This window comes from Nyctereutes procyonoides, unplaced genomic scaffold (genome assembly GCF_905146905.1).
Source record: "Nyctereutes procyonoides isolate TBG_1078 unplaced genomic scaffold, NYPRO_anot_genome, whole genome shotgun sequence".
In the NCBI taxonomy this organism is placed as follows: domain Eukaryota; kingdom Metazoa; phylum Chordata; class Mammalia; order Carnivora; family Canidae; genus Nyctereutes; species Nyctereutes procyonoides.
In genome coordinates, this window is record NW_026575146.1 from 78,909,134 (window position 1) to 78,926,667 (window position 17,534).

Here is a 17,534-nt window from a genome sequence, read left to right on the forward strand (position 1 = left end):
CAAACACATGGGCACACAAAGACTCACACACAAGGATGTACATCGCCACCATCACCCAAATGCTAAACATATCCTCACATAAGAAGCCTCATAAAATCATACATTTGCAAAAATATATAAACAACCTCATGTAGATTTACACATAAGCGCATTCACATAAATACAAACACTGCTTCACATATAAAATCATACAGGCATACACACAAGTGCAAAGACGTATGGGAGAGCAAATGCAAGCATAAGCACCCAAGTGGACAGCGCATGCTCACCCATACCTGCAAAACAAACACAACTGTGTGTCATCCACATCCTCATGTGGACTTTGGAATCACTACCACATTGTACCAACAGGTAGGGTTGCCTGAGCAGGAAATATGGGTCTGTAATAACCACTCCTTCAAGTTCACATTCCTGGCCATGATGAGAGGAGAGGCGGGGAAGGGATGAAGTTACATAACTTGGTGGGGAGGCAGGCTCCGGATAAAAGGCTCAGCTTGAGGCTACAGTTGGGAGGAAGGCACCTGGACCAAACCATGGAGCTCAGCGTCCTTCTCCTCCTTGCTCTCCTCACGGGGCTCTTGCTTCTGATGGCCAGGGGCCACCCAAAGACTTATGGCCACCTTCCACCAGGCCCCCGTCCTCTGCCCATCTTGGGGAACTTTCTTCAGATGGACAGAAAAGGCTTACTCAAATCCTTCCTCAGGGTGAGATGCACATTGGATGGGGTCTGAGGGCTGCTCCCTGCCTCCGTATTTGGGGATCACTCACCAGGAGTGAGGGCATCTTGTCACCCTAAGGGGTGGGGTGAGGAAGGGGCATGGAGGTGAAGCATGCTGGATGGTGGTCAGGTAGTCAGGTGTCTCTGCTCAGTTGGAGTGTGTGGGCCATGCCCCTGCAGTGAGCAAGTGGGCGTGATGAGGCGTCTGGGTGCGAGCCATGGTGTAGAACTCCATTCTTCTGCCACCCTCTGTGGAGTATCTGGGTGCCTGCCACCCTCCGTGGATTGACCTGGGCACTGAAAGAGAGAGAAAAAAGGGATGGTGTCACCACTAATATAGATCTCTCCTCTGCCAACAGAAGAGGTCAAAGACTAGCCCAGGTCAGTGCTGGCAGGAGGCGGGGTGAGGACAGGAGGCCATGCACAGAGCGCTTAGCCATAATGACCATGAATGAGCTGTAATAAATAACTCTGGAGGATTTACCAGGCTCCGGATCACAGCTTTCCTGGCATGATTTCTTGTTTGATTATCCATTTATTTTTTAATAATATCATCCACACCATGAATCCACTTCCCAACAGAGGAACTGGATCACCAGCTTCCAGCTGCCCCTTGCTGCCCTGTTCACTGTCCCCTCACCCCCACCTTGCCTCATGATGACCACACTCCTGAATCTTGGCCTTCTCATCCCTTTGCTTTTGCTTACCAGAGAGAATTTTCCCACATATGTGGAAGCACCAGGTACATATTATTTAATTCTCATTGTCTTCAATGCATCACAAGGGCACCGTGCTTTCCTGTAGACTCCCGGGCTTGATTTCCTCGCTCAAAATTACGTGGCTAGAATTTATCTGTATTGCTGCAGGAATTCATCAGGTCTGGTTCACCACGACCCTGCGGGCTAGGTAAGGTGCTACCCCCAGCCTCGAGGTATGAACTGTGAGGTTCAGCCCAAGAAGGACACTTGTCTGCAGTCACACACCTGAGACTGCATGGAAGGAACACTGAGGTCCAACATGGCGTATCTTCATCTCCTATGCTCTCCTAGACTGAACTGCCTAATATTTTGGGGGATCACAAAATACCTTGAGAATTTGGTTAAGCTGTGGGCTCCCTCCCCTTCAAATGTCCATAAACATTTCTGCATATAATTTTGAGAGTTCCAGACCCCCTAAATCTCTTCCATGGACCTTCCAGGATTCCCTAGGGGTCCATGATCCTCTATTATCATATCATCTTTGGGATAGAGAGGAAGAGAATTACCTAGTGGGTGTCATGATGGGGCAACTTGGGGAGGGTGGCCCCACTCCTCCTCTGTTCCCCAATACTTTCCCAGATCTTTCTAGAGACAAATAGATGTGGATTTTGTTTTCTAGATTCAACTCTCACTGAGTTTCAGTTCCCTCGTCTGTAAAATGAGATAGTGATAAGAAGGCATGACTCATAACATTGTTGAGGATGGGTGGCATATTTCATAGAGCCTGGTGTATACTTAAGTGCTCATTAAATGGCAGCTACTTTGATCCACTTATTAATTTATTCGTTCATTCAATATCATTTCCTGGGCATCTTCTGTGTGCCTGGGAATATTCTAGGCATTGATGATATGACTTTGGACAGAGCATAGAAGATAGACAAGGAAATATGAGGGAGACAAAAGCTATGATTAAAAGAAAGCAGGGTGCTATTTTAGAAAGTGTGGAGCTACTATAGATGGAATGGTGAGGGAAAGGCTCAGTCTCACTTAGTGAGCAGACTCTGAAAGATGCAAGAGAAGAGGCAGGAGCAAGCTCGGCATTTTTTCAGGACAACGTGAAGGCAGGATTGGAATAATGAGTAAAGGGAAAAGAGAGAGGACAAGCAGAGGAGTGACAGAGCCATGGTGGATAACTCCGATCTTTTTTTTTTTTTTTTTAAGATTTTATGTATTTATTTGAGAGAGAGGGAGAGAGAGCCAGAGAGCAGCAGCAGGGGGAACAGCAGAGGGAGAGGGAGAAGAAGGCTCCTTAGCAGGGAGCCTGATGAGGGCCTCCATCCCAGGACCCTGGGATCATGACCCTGAGCCAAAGGCAGACACCACTCCAACTCCAAAGACACCCAGGCGCCCTGAGAACTCAGATCTTACTCTCTGTGCAGTGGGACCACTGGAGGGTTTGGATCAGATTAGGGGTATTAATTAATTTACGTTTTCATGGGACTACTCTGGCTTCAGGGTAGGGTGGGGTGGGTGGTAAACCGATTGTAGGGGAATGGGAATGGAAGTGGGGAGACCAGTAGGGAGGCTTTGCAGAGATCAGTATGAGAGATTTCTCAGTAAACTTAACCTTTTAATGATTTTTAAAAAGATTTTATTTATTTACTCATTTGAGAGTGCATGTTCACACAAGTGGGAGGAGGGGCAGAAGGATGGGGAGAGAGAGAATTTTAAGCAGCCCAGAGCAGACTTGGGGCTCACTCTCATGACCCTGAGATCATGACCTGAGCCAAAATCAAGAGTCTGATGCTTAACTGACTGTGCCACCCAGGCACCCCTTAACTTTTCATAATTTTAAGACAACTTTTATTGAGGTTTACCCTAAAAGTGCACAACTCATGTGTTCAGCTCAGTGAATTCTCTCAAATGAACATACTCATGTAATTGACATACAGATACATAACAATACGTTTTATCCCTAGAAATCTCCTACCGATCACCACCCTCCCACTATCTTGACTTCATATAAATAGGATTATGACCAGAGTGCCTTGGTGGTTCTGTTGTTTGGGCATCGGACTTTTGATTTCAGCTCAGTTCATGATCTCAGGGTCATAAGATTGAACCTTGCATCCAGATCCACAATGGGTGTGGAGCTTGCTTAATATTCTCTCTCTCTCTGCCCCTTTGTGTCGCCCCCTTCTCCTTCCCCCCTTGCTTGCACACTTGCACTCTTTCTCTTTAAAAGGTGATGGGGCTGACCCAGGGTCACAAGGGATTTGAGCTTGTCTTCAGACATCTTGAAGCCCAAACTAGGGCTCTAGCAATTGAGCTTTCCAGTTTTTCAGTAATTGATAGGCAGATGGTAACCCTCCTTCCCACCCTCCCCCTTCCTTCCTTCCTTCCTTCCTTCCTTCCTTCCTTCCTTCCTTCCTTCTTTCCTTCCTTCCTTCCTTCCTTCCTTCCTTCCTTCCTTCCTTCCTCCCTTTCTGCATCCCTTCTACCAAATAAATAAATAAATAAATAAATAAATAAATAAATAAATAGTATTATGAATTATGGACACTTGTGTGTCTGGTTGCTTTCACTCAGCTCTATGCCTGTGAGTTTCATTCATGTTGTTGGCTATAGAGCAGATTCTTTGTAATTGTTACGTAGTACTCCATGGCATGAATATATCATTATATATTTATTCTCTCTCTGTGTTATTGAGCTTTCATGGATCTTACTGTTTATATTTTCGTGAACCTATGTGCACATTTTTGTTGGGCAGGCATCTGGGAGTGAAGCTGCTGAATCACTTAGTATCCATGTGTTTAGTTTTGATAAATACCACTGAGCAGTTTTATAAGTGGCTGCACTGATGTTATGATTCCTCAGATTTCATGATCATCCCAGAATCCATTGTTTTCCCTTTTCTGTCTACCAGGTAGGTGGTTCAGGGTAGGTCCCTAGGGGGAATAGTCAGGAGGCAGACAGCAGGTTGACCTTGGGTCACAAGAAGTATGACTCTTCAATTTCAATGCTGGGGAGATCTGGCTAGAGTCACAGGTATGGGTAGGAATGAGAGATATTTAACCATCTGTGTTGCTTAGGGCACCAATCATGCAGACCCTGGCTGGGCCATGGGTTAATCTTTTAGTTGCTGGGTCCTGGGAAGGGGAAAGGCACCCTGGGCTGGAGGGTCTTGTCTTACACAAGACCAATCTATGTGTAAGTGTTTTTATGGTTTAACAACTGGGATGGCTGCATAGGTGCATATGGACTAATAGTAACCCTGGTGTGGATATGCTTTGCAGCTCCAAGAGAAATATGGGGATGTTTTCACGGTGTACCTGGGGCCAAGGCGCACGGTCATGCTATGTGGGATAGACGCCATACGGGAGGCCCTGGTGGACAATGCTGAGGCCTTCTCTGGCCGGGGAAAAATTGCTATAGTGGATCCAGTCTTCCAGGGATACGGTAAGGGCCTCAAAGGCAGCAGGAAGGGAATGCTGGAGAAGGGGAATTTGGGAGGATGAATCTGGGAAGAGAAGATAAGGGGTGCACAGGGACACAGGGTCTCCTTCCAGTCTCCTAGGCAACCCATGCCTTCTCTACACACCCAGGTATAGTCTTTGCCAATGGGGAACGCTGGAAGACTCTTCGCCGATTCTCTCTGGCCACCATGAGGGACTTCGGGATGGGGAAGCGGAGTGTGGAGGAGCGGATTCAGGAGGAGGCTCAGTGTCTGGTGGAAGAGCTGCGGAAAACTGAGGGTGAGTCCTGTGTGATGGCTATGCGGGGTGCATGGCAACAGAAAAACATAGGGGGTATCCATGGACAGAGAAAGAGAGGTAGAGATAGAAAATGATCCCAAGGGCACCTGGGTGGCTCAGTGGTTGAGCATCTGCCTTTGGCTCAGGTCGCGACCCCAGGGTGCTGGGATCGAGTCCCACGTGAGGCTCCCTGCAGGGAGCCTGCTTCTCCCTCTGTCTATGTCTCTGCCTCTCTCTGTGTGTCTCTCATGAGTAAATAAATAAAATCATAAAAAAAGAAAATGATCCCAAGAGACCATCAGACAGAGGGATGGACAGTGATGGGGAAGAGAAGAACACAGGAAGCCAGAGAGATGTAGAGTGTATAGTGTTGAGAACAACTCAAAGGCATAAAATTTAGGTGTTAGCATGCTGTTTACTTGAATTCAGAGAAACCAACTCATGGATTAATTGTATCTATCAAGAACAAAAATAGGACTTATAAAAAGAAGGCAGAGAGAGAAAGGGGAAAATGACAGATACTTTGAAAATGATGAACTGGGTTTTCCTTTCCTTGGGTGAACTGCTGATGAGCTGGCAGTGCGCAAGGAGGGCAGCCGGGGTATTCCACTCTCAGACAGCTGTACAAGCTGTCAAAGAAGCACTTCTGCTTGATTTGGGATTCTCCATAAAAAGGTGTTTATGAAAAAAAAAAGGTGTTTATGAGACAGGGTCCTTCCATAAGAGATATTTTGGGACATAAATGCAGAGGTTGGGAGGGAGAGGCAGAGGTAGAAACACATGGAGCTGTAGAGGACTAGGGACAGAGGACAAAGAAGCAGACCGGAGGATACAGAATGACTCAGCTGGAGAGACAGGAAAGGAGAAAGAGACAGAGAGGGAGGGACCAAAACAGAGAGAGACTGGAAGAGCCTGGCAGAGGCAGAAAGAAACCAAGGCAGAGAAAATTAGACAGACAGACAGACTTGCTCAGAAAAGGCTCTGATGGGGACCAAGAGAAGATGGACAGGTGAGACCCGCAGAGAGAGAGGCTGATCACACGTTGCTCCTGGGCATAGTCAGGGAGGCCAGGATGTATACAAACAGTAACTAATAAGTGCAGGACAATTCCCTGGAGACCAGAAAGCCCTGGAGGTGGAAAGAAGAGATGAAGGGGGAGTGACAGGCCAGGGATAGGGAGAACAGAGTTCTTTACTTTGCACAGGTGATTGACTGAACGCCTGCTCTGCATCCCTCTGTCCCTGGGACTTAACTCCCTGCTCCCAGGGTCAGAGCTGAGGCCGGAGAGGGACAGTCCCTAGAGCTGGGCTGTCTGGGTCTGAATCCCAATCCCAGGGATGAGGAGCTGGGTAACACTGGGCAAGTTACTCAACCTCTCTGCCCAACTGTGGAATGGAAATAATAACAGAACAACACTTTCCTCCCAGGATTGTGGTGGCAAATTTAATGAAACAATACATGAAGTGCTTAGAATAGGGCCTGGCACATCATCTGGGCTAGTGCGTGTTAGCTGTTGTCTCCCTTTCTTTACCATCACTGGGTGAGGGAGGGCAGACACACAGACATGGGGCAGTAGCCAAATGCTCCCAAGGCCTCTGTTTGAGTCTGTGTCCCATGACCTGTGCTGCCTCCTCCTAGGAGCCCTCCAGGACCCCACCTTCTTCTTCCACTCCATGACCGCCAACATCATCTGCTCCATTGTCTTTGGAAAACGCTTTGGCTACAAAGACCCTGAGTTCCTGCGCCTGATGAACTTGTTCTATGTGTCCTTCGCACTCATCAGCTCCTTCTCCAGCCAGGTCAGGGAGAGGGAGTGGGAGGGTGAGCATGAGGTGGACATCTGGGGCAAGGCAGAGGGGCAATCTGCTTTGGGGGCCCAGAAATGCACCTACAGGCTGGAAGAGGAGCAGAGACAACAAGGAGGGACAGGGACACTGAGTGCTGAATGACAGGAGGGAGGGACAAGAGACGGGGCAGAGAGCCTAGTATGACAAGGCTGAGATGAAAATACAAGGGGACAGAATATGAATCAGGATATCAAGCTCTCTACTCTTCTGTCCCCAATTTCTTAAAATCTTCACTTCTGTCTTTGGCAAAGCCCCTCCCTTGAAGCAGTTCAAAGGATATATGAAAAAAGGAATGACATTTCTTTGTTTACCCCATTCTCCTTCCTCTGTTTTTTTTTTCTTTCTTTATTTTAAATGTCTCTCAGGTTGTAAAGTAATATGCTCTTCTTTTAAAAAAAAATAGTGTGATTTCTCTTTCTCAATGAACCCGGAAATACCCTAATTGTATATTAAGTTAAGAAAATTAAACTTCGGGGGCACCTGGGTGGCTCAGTTGGTTAAGCATCCAACTCTTTGATTTCGGTTCAGGTCCTGGTCCCACAGTTGTGAGATGGAGTCCTCCCTTGGGCTCCACGCTGAGCATAGAGCCTACTTAAGATTCTCTCTCCCTCGCCTTCTGCCCCTCCCCCACTTCCCTCTCTCTCAAAAAAAAAAAAGAAGAAAGAAGAAGAAGAAGAAGAAGAAGAAGAAGAAGAGAAGAAGAAGAAGAAGAAGAAGAGAAGAAGAAGAAGAAGAAAGAAAGAAAGAAAGAAAGAAAGAAAGAAAGAAAGAAAGAAAGAAAGAAAGGAAATTAAACTTCAGAGCACTATGACTATGTTTCTTAACTAGTAGCATATCTCAGATTCATGCATAGGACTGTCACAAATACAAATTCCCGGGGATCCCTGGGTGGCGCAGCGGTTTAGTGCCTGCCTTTGGCCCAGGGCGCGATCCTGGAGACCCGGGATCGAATCCCACATCGGGCTCCCGGTGCATGGAGCCTGCTTCTCCCTCTGCCTATGTCTCTGTCTCTCTCTCTCTCTCTCTCTCTCTCTGTGTGACTATCGTAAATTAAAAAAAAATTAAAAAAAAAAAACAAATTCCTATGACCTCCTACGGGAGAGTCTGATCCAAAAATCTGGAATGGGGCCCAAGGTGAGTATTTGGAAGAAGCCCAACAGGTGATTTCACTTTTCCCCTTCCAAGGAAAACCACAAAGAGAAAACTCTGGAAGGAGATTCACCAGAGTTAACAATGGTTATCCCTAGAAGGAGCGATTAAGAAAAAGTTTTCTGGGGAATTCCTGGGTGGCTCAGCGGTTTAGCACCTGCCTTCGGCTCAGGGCTTGATCCTGGAGTCATGGGATCCAGTCCCACATCGGGCTCCCTGCGTGGAGCCTGCTTCTCCTTCTGCCTGTGTGTCTGCCTCTCATGAACAAATAAAATTTTAAAAATCAATGGGAGGAGAACAGATCAAAGGAGACTTAGAATCAGTGAGTGGGTGAGAGACAGAGACAAGGGAGACAGAAAAAGAGAGACAGACACAGGGTGATGATATCCACCACCACCCCTTCCCGGGTGTCAGGGCCAGGGAGGTCTCCCCCCACTGGGACCCACAGCTCAGCCCCAGGACGATCTCACAGCCCCCCTTTCTTTCCCGCAGATGTTCGAGCTTTTCCACAGCTTCTTGAAGTACTTCCCTGGCACACACAGGCAGGTCTACAATAACCTGCAGGAAATCAAAGCCTTCATTGCCCGCATGGTGGAGAAGCACCGGGAATCCCTGGACCCCAGCGCTCCGCGGGACTTCATCGACGCCTACCTGATCCGCATGGACAAAGTGGGGTTTGCGGGAGGGGAATGGGAGACGCAGGGAGGGAGGAAAAGATGGGGGGGGCAGAAGGCAGCGGCGAGGGGGAGGGAATGGGGGGGAAGGACGCGGGATGCCAAGGGATCTTGGAAAGACGAGGGGAGAGGCAGAAAGGAAACAAGGGGAAGAGTTAAAAAGGAGAAAGGAGGACAGAGGGAGGGAGAGAAAAACAGGAAGCGCAGGACGTGGGACAGAAGTCCAGCAACAGGTGACAGGACTCACAGAGGCCAAGAGAGGCTGGGAGCGAAAGGGGGATGCGCACAGCAGAGGGATGGCAGAGGGATTGGAGCCCAGGCCGCGCGCAGAGAGGCGGAGAGGGATTCGCGGTTGGGGGCGCAGAGCGCGCAGAAAAGGAAGGCGGTCCAGACGCTGCCAGAGACCCTGAGGAGGGGAGGGCGCCCCGAGGGAGGAGCGCGCAGCCAAGCCCCCCGCTTCCCCTCGGATCCAGGAGAAGGCCGAGCCCAGCAGCGAGTTCCACCATCGGAACCTCATAGACACGGCGCTCTCGCTCTTCTTCGCCGGCACGGAGACCACCAGCACCACGCTCCGCTACGGATTCCTACTCATGCTCAAATACCCCCACATCGCAGGTGGGTGGGGCGGGGCAGGGGGGATTTGTGACCCCTTTGGGGGCTGCGGAAGTGGGGCTGAGGTCCTTCTTTTTTTTTTTTTTTTGAAAATTTATTTATTTATTTATTTATTTATTTATTTATATTGAAGTTTGATTGCCAACATATAGTATAACACCCAGTGCTCATCCTGTCAAGTGCCCCCCTCAGTGCCCGCCACCGAGTTACCCCAACCCCCTTGAGGTGCTTCCTGAATGAGAGAGGCGGAGTTCCTCTTCTATACCTGTAGCACTCAGGTTTTCAATGAATCCCTCACTAAGCCAGCCCTGTGGGTGGATGGGTGAAGTGTGTCAGTATGTTCTCCCACTGTTTCTTCCCATCGTTTACAGGCTGACTCATCTATCTCCCCAGCCATCCATGCACCTGTCTGTCCTTTTATTTATTTATTAACCTGTGTACTCAGATTCTTTAATCAATGATTAATCTGACGACGTCAACTCCCTTTCTATATGTGGATTAATTTTTTTCTTTATATGGATTAATTGCTTCATCTGTTGATCTTTTAAAACAGTGATTAATCGAATGAACTATTTGTCATTGATTCATCGGCTCATTCGTTCGTGCGTGCATCCATCTGTCCTATGAACTAGATTTCATTCCTTTTTTTTTAAAGATTTATTTATTTATTTATTTATTTATTCATTCGTGATAGACAGAGAGAGAGAGGCAGAGACACAGAAGGAGGGAGAAGCAGGCTTCATGCCGGCAACCCGACGTAGGACTCGATCCCGGGACTCCAGGATCGCGCCCTGGGCCAAAGGCAGGCGCCAAACCGCTGAGCCACCCAGGGATCCCGAAGATTTCATTCCTTAATTCTCCCATCGGTCTTTCAATCCATCCTTCATCCATCTATTATTCCTTTACTAATTCACTCAGTTATCCATCACTAATTTATGGATATATCATTCAATCCATCCATCCATTCATTCCTATATTTACCTATTCCTTCACTAATTTATTTATTTACTTATTCTTCTATAGATCTAGCCATCCATCCATTTATGGGATTTATTGGTTAATCAGGTTCATGTACTTTTCTATGGGCCATTTATTAATTAATGATTAATGATTCATTAATTCCTATATTGAGTGATACATACATCCATTCATTAATGTTCTTCCACTCATAAATCATTAGTTGATTGCTTTATGTTTTCATTTATTTATCCAGTTGTTGGTGGGTTAATCTGTTGATCTGTTCATTGTTATATTCCTGAGGACCTAGCACAGTGTGTCATCAATAATACAAACAATAATAATTATTAGTTCATTTTCTACTCTTTTTAGAGGGAGAATTTTGACAAGCTTATAGTCTTCACTTCTTAATCTGAAATTCTATGCAAAATTGTGATGTGTATATGTGTGCGCCCATGGGGGAGAATTTGTAACATTCATTAGATTGCAAAAGGTGAGAATTCTTGCTTCCCCCTCATTCCCCTACCCCAGGCTGGTGGCTCTGAGGGGTGTCAATGACCTAATCCTTTATTATATTATATATATTGTTCCTGACTCATTTGTCCATAGAAAACAGTATCCCTGCTAATATGTCTTTTTATTTTTTTAGAGATTTTATTTATTTATTCATGAGTGTGAGAGAGAGAGGCAGAGACACAGGCAGAGGGAGAAGCAGGCTCCAAGTAGGGATCCTGACACGTGGGACTCGATGCCCTGAGCCAAAGGCAGACGCTCAACCGCTGAGCCACCCAGGTGTCCCTGAAATGTCTTTTTAAAATGAAGTTCCCCTAGATGGTATTATGCTGAGTGAAATAAGTCAGTCAGAGAAAGGCAATTATCATATGATCTCACTCATATGTGGAATTTAAGAAACAAAACAGAAGATCATGGGGAAGGGAGGGAAAAATAAAACAAGATGAAATCAGAGAGGGATACAAACCATAAGAAACTCTTAACCCTAGGAAATAAAATGAGGGTCCTGGAGGGGAGATGGATGGGGGGATGGGGTAATGGAGTGATGGACATAAAGGAGGGCACATGATGAATGAGCACTGGATGTTATATAGACTGACAATTCACTGAACTCTACCTCTGATACTAATATACACTCTGTGAATTAATTGAATTTAAATAAAAATAAATAAATTTTAAAAATGAGATTCCCTGGTCCCACTCATCTATGCAGAGAGAATCTACAAGGAGATTGACCAGGTGATTGGCCCACACCGTCTTCCTTCCCTTGATGACCGAGCCAAAATGCCATATACTGATGCAGTCATCCACGAGATTCAGAGATTTGGGGACCTTCTCCCCATTGGCGTGCCCCATATGGTCACCAAAGATATTTGCTTCAGAGGGTACATTATTCCCAAGGTGAGGCCAGCTGGGCTCCCACATCTCTCCTATGTGGCCGGTCTGGGTGCTCTTAATCTCTGTACTTGACCTGTTGCTATTGTTTGTTTGTTATTGCTTTTGTTTTTTAATCAAATGGGTTGAGGAAGGGAATGGCAATATCTTCTGACCATGTGACTCTCCCTTAGGGCACTGAAGTATTTCCCATCCTGCACTCTGCTCTCAATGATCCCCATTACTTTGAAAAACCAGATGTCTTCAATCCTGACCACTTTCTGGATGCCAATGGAGCATTGAAGAAGAATGAAGCATTTATCCCCTTCTCCATAGGTAAGCCAGGCCCACACTCCCTTTCCCAGATACCATAGTGCAGATGTCACCCCCTCCTTGAGACAATCCAGGAGAGATCTTTGCTTATGGAGCATTTAGTATGTGCCAGTTGCTTTACCTGATTTAATCTGCTCCATCTTCATTACAACCCAGGGGGGTTTAAGAAGTAAGATCATGTTCCAAAGGCACATCTTGGTAAGTTGGACCATGGGAAAGTATTTTAACCTCTCTATACCTTGGCATGAAATATCTGGGAGAACTACTCTGAGCTCAGTACTCTATTGGAGGCTGAAGATAATGCACTGGACAAGTCTCATGGAGACATGGTTTCTGCCCTGGGAAATTTATCATCCAGCAGGGAAAAAGGGCATTTGTCATTTGGCCACAATAATGTACCTAATTAAATTAATTAATGCTTGCCATGTGATTAGGACTGTTTGGAACAAAGTAAGTGCTCATAGAAGTGGTGATTATTACTATAATTAATCCTAATTGTGATAGATGCTCTAAAAGGGGCTTTGGAGGCGCAACATAGGAAGGACTGACTACTCTTAGTGGTTCATGATAAAAGCTTCCCTGATGTACTGGCTTCAAAGCTAAGAGATCAAGGATAAATATCAATTGGCCACCAGAAAGAGTGGTCCAGGCAGAGCAAGGTCAAAACCTAAGGGTGGAGACAGCATGGCATATTTGAGACGCTAGATGAGCCCAGGGAGCCTGGAGTATAGATTATAGAGGGGGTCAAGGGTGAATCTCTGAGCTGGAGGGCCTTGAAAGCTGGGAGGTAGTTGCATTTATCCTGCTGGCACTGGGGGCCAGAGAGTGTCTTGATGTGCTCTGACTTGTCTCTATCCCCAACTCTCCACCCTTTGGCCTCATGCAGAGAAAACCCCAATGCCCAGGTTCCTCATCCTTTAGGAGAGAAGAGCACCCCGGAATCAAGGCAGAGATACAGAGAAAGAAAAGGACAGAGACAGACAGACAAAGAAGGAAGGAGTGAGTGAGAAACAGAGAGACACAGAGGGAGACAGTGACGGGGGACATAGTGACAGAGACAGAGTGAGCATGAGACGATAGAGTGAGAAAGAGGAGAGGGAGACAGAAAAGGAGGGAGAGAGAGAGAGAGTTTCAAGTGGAATCAGAATCAAATGGACAGAGACAGCGAGTTTAAGATTGAAGAATGTGGGCAAAAGATGAGGGAGACAGAAATCAGATAGGAGATAGAGACAGAGCAGAAGTCTGAGGCAAGCTCGCCATGGGGGGAAAGAAAGGCAAACCGAGCCTAAAAAGATGTTAGAGCCAAAAGGATAGCAAAGGTGTCCCAATGGACAGCCCAGGGATGAGGAAGACAGGGTGAGAGGGAGAGAGTAGGGCCAGGGTGTTCTGGAAAGAACTGGGTGACAGAACGAGTTGCGGGACCTAGCCCTGTCCTGAGTTTTCCTAAGTTCCTATGTCCTCACTTCTGATGTGCCAAAAAAGATATGGAATACACTCCCCCCACACCCCCTTCAAGAAGCCTCCACACAAGCCCAATGGAAGGTCTAGGAAATGTCTGGAATGGTCTTTCCAAGGTGGCCAGCCTGCAGATTAAGAGCCATTGAAGTAAAGGAGCAGGCTTTCAGCATCTCTGCCTGAGGTTCCCATGCCCTGTGTCCTCATTTCTCGACAAGCCCAAGCTCTGTAACCTACTGGGGCTTTCACACCTCTGGAGTCGGCCCGAAGCCATAGACTCCCACTTCATGTGCAGCTTGATTTTTCCCCAAAACTCTTGAAGCCCATGGCTCCCACACTGAGTTCAGATGACAACTCAGAGAGACAATCACACAGTGCCACATACACCCCCATAAACACTCCCCACCACACTCACAAAACCCACCATATGACTCCCCCCCACAGGCACACTTCTCACCACCCGTTCTCCTCACCACACACACACACTCCACACACTCCCCACCACACAATCACACTCTGCACCACACAACTCCCCCCCCACATGCACACTTCTCAACACACGCATTCTCTTCACCACACACATAACCCCCACACACCCGCAATATCCACCCACACAGACCCTCTCACTACCCCCCACATTCCCTACCACACATAAACTACCTCCCCACTACCCCTGACTACCCACACACTCCCTGCCACAAATATGCACATTCCCCCACATGCACACTCCCTACCACACACTCACACTCCCCACCACACATATACACACTTCCCCCCACACTCCCGACCACAACACACTCCCTGACACACACACACACACACACACACACACGCACAAACACTCCCAAACACACACATGCCTTCCCTTCCACACACATACTGCTCCCCAATGCACATATTCCCTACCACACACACACACACACACACACACACACACACACACCTTCCCCACCACACACACCTAGAAAGAAACACAAAGCAACAACCACCTACAGTATCCTTAGTACAGGCCAGGTACTAGTCTAAGAATTTTTACAAATACTAATTTCTTTAACGTCATGATAGCCCTAGTTGATGGGTACCATTCTCCCCACATTAGAAATGAAAGACATTAAAAATGTTGTCAGAAATGTGCACACACCTACACGTGTGGAGGCAGACAGACAGACACACACACACACACACATTCTCTGAGGGGCCCCTGAATCCTCTAGAAGCCCTTTTAACAGAAACTAGAGACTCTCTCCTGGTATAATATGCAAGGCCAATCCACCCAAATGTTTACACCTGATTTCAGAGGGCCTGGGAACTCCCTAAAAGTCCACCCTGAATTTCAAGTCAAAGGGCAATCCCAGACAAATCTGTTGCAATGGACACAGATATATGGGTTTGGGATGTGACAGGGCAAAGGATGTACATCAGCTGAGTGCCCACAATGATGATCTTCTGTGCCCACAGGGAAGCGCATTTGTCTTGGTGAAGGCATCGCCCGCATGGAATTATTCCTCTTCTTCACCACCATCCTCCAGAACTTCTCTGTGGCCAGCCCCATGGCCCCTGAGGACATTGACCTCACACCCCAGGAGATAGGTGTGGGCAAATTGCCCCCAGTGTACCAGATCAGCTTTCTGTCTCGTGGAGGGTGCTGAGGGAAGGGGGGTCAAAGGATTCCAGGATCATGAAGTATGTCCACTACTTCGGAGAACAGCTGCTTGCCTCTCTCTGGGTCTTCCTGCCACTGAAAGACCCACTTCCAGCCAGTGTCCTTCCCCTCCTTGATTGCTGCCTCCCTGGGAAATTCCTCTCTGCCATCTCATCTCACCCCATCATTCTGCAGCTCTTGTAAAGACTCATGGGGGTGTTTTCTTTCCTTTGTTAATAGAGTTACATATGTGGTGTAGAGCTAGAAGCTGGGGATTAAGAGGGGAGATTTGACTCAGGTGCTCTCTGCATTTCTGCCTCCCAAACCACAGCTTCCCCCAGTGACTCCTCCCATCCTCAGAACAACCACCACCTCCACTGAGCAACCATTTGTGCTCCATGATCTGTGCCTATGTGAGCTCACTTGAATCTTCCTTCCAGTAGTCCCATGGGATGGGTACAGTGATTGTGTTTTACAGACGAGTAAACAAAGGCCAGGCACTGGCATCAGTTTTCCCAGATCATATGGCTGGGAGTGGAGGAGCAAGATTCACACTCTGTCTCCCTGGTTCTCAAACTCAAATTCTTCACCTAACCACAACCCCCCATTATATTTTTAAATTATAGTAAAATTCACATAACATAAAACAAGTGTTTTAAAATGTATAATTTAGTGGCATTGAGTTGTTCATTCACAATGTTGTACAAACACCACCACTATCGAGTTCCAAACATTTTCATCACTCAAGAAGAAAACCCCTTACCCAGTAACAGTCACTCTCCATTTCCCTTCCCCCTCAGCCCCTGGCAAACACCAATCTGCTTCCGGTCTCTGTGGCTTTGCCTATTCTGTGTATCTTATGTAAATGGAATCATACAATATGTGCTCTGTTGTGTCTGGCTTCTTTCACTCAGGATAATATTTTTGAGATTCATCCACATTGTAGACCATTGCTGTACCCTACTGTCCTCATTCTTACTGACTCTCCTTACTGCTTCCCTCTGTGTAAAGGGCTCCTTGGCTCCTTGGCCCATGGGCTCCAGGCCCATGATTCTAATCTAGTGCCTAAACTGGTTTCTTTACAGTGCCCTTCAATTCTCTGAAACTCAAATAAACATCAAAAGCCTGACATCCCCTGGTCAGGTGGTGAGCCATGCCATTTTGTGTGAGACCCATTTATTGTCAGGTCACTAGGGATCTTTCTGGGAGGTAAGAACTTCTTCCCTACAATGCCAGCTCTGAGGGATCCCTGGGTGGCGCAGCGGTTTGGCGCCTGCCTTTGGCCCAGGGCGCGATTCTGGAGACCCCGGATCGAATCCCACGTCGGGCTCCCGGTGCATGGAGCCTGCTTCTCCCTCTGCCTGTGTCTCTGCCTCTTTCTCTCTCTCTGTGTGACTATCATAAAATAGATAAAAATTAAAAAAAATTAAAAAAAAAACAATGCCAGCTCTGAAAAGGCAAAATATTTGCTGAGGAATGAATGGATGGATGGATGGTTGGATGGATGGATAAATCAGGCAACCCCAAATGCACCCAACATGGAGTTAGCCATCCCCCATCAGACCTTGTCTTTTTCCTTTCCTTTTCTTTTTTAGATTTTATTTACTTATTCATGAGAGCCACAGAAAGAGGCAGAGACATAGACAGAGGGAGAAGCAGGCTCTCACAGGAAGCCCGATGCAGGACTTGATCTCCAGACTGGGATCATGCCCTGAGCCGAAGGCAGATGCTCAACCACTGAGCCATCAGGTGTCCCAGAATTTGCCTTTGTCTTCATATCTTACTCTTTTTTGATACCCGGAACAAATGAAGACAGGATGCCCCAATTATGCCTTCTAGCTATTCTCAGTCCCTCGTGATGCAATACCACCCTCTGAGAAAACTGGCCAAGAACCATCCTTGCAGTGCAACCATCCTTCACCAGAATCTACATGTGCCACCAGCTGGCACCACTATCCTTCCTTCCTTCATGAAAGGACTTCAGGTTCAAGGGCATTGCCTGCTAGGACACTTCCAGCTAGCCAAGGGCCAATGGAAAGCTGACTCTGGGACCCATGTGAGATGTTAAACTTCCTGGCTTCTGCAGCCTCTGCCAGCTTTGGACCTCCTGTTGCACTGGAGAGTTATCAAGAGCTGTGCCAAGGTAGATTTATGGCACATTCGCCCCCACTGACCACAGGGAAAAAAATGTGACAAGCAACAGATTAGTCTCCCTTTTAAGAGGAATGGCAGGATGGAAGGCAGGGACAACCAGGACCATGGCACTATCAGCCCTCCTGCTCCTCACTGTCTTCATTGGCCTTTTGTT

General features: G+C 47.2%; 1 protein-coding gene across 1 annotated transcript; it reads left to right on the plus strand.

The window, feature by feature from the left end:
- Positions 1-499: 499 nt before the first annotated feature.
- Positions 500-16,626, plus strand: LOC129499612 (cytochrome P450 2B11). Its single transcript, XM_055309399.1, has 9 exons — positions 500-704; positions 4,713-4,875; positions 5,022-5,171; positions 6,810-6,970; positions 8,660-8,836; positions 9,315-9,456; positions 11,636-11,823; positions 11,991-12,132; positions 15,043-16,626. The coding sequence occupies exons 1-9, from the start codon at positions 534-536 to the stop codon at positions 15,231-15,233; spliced, it is 1,485 nt and encodes a 494-aa protein (XP_055165374.1). The 5' UTR covers positions 500-533; the 3' UTR covers positions 15,234-16,626.
- The last annotated feature ends 908 nt before the right edge of the window (positions 16,627-17,534 follow it).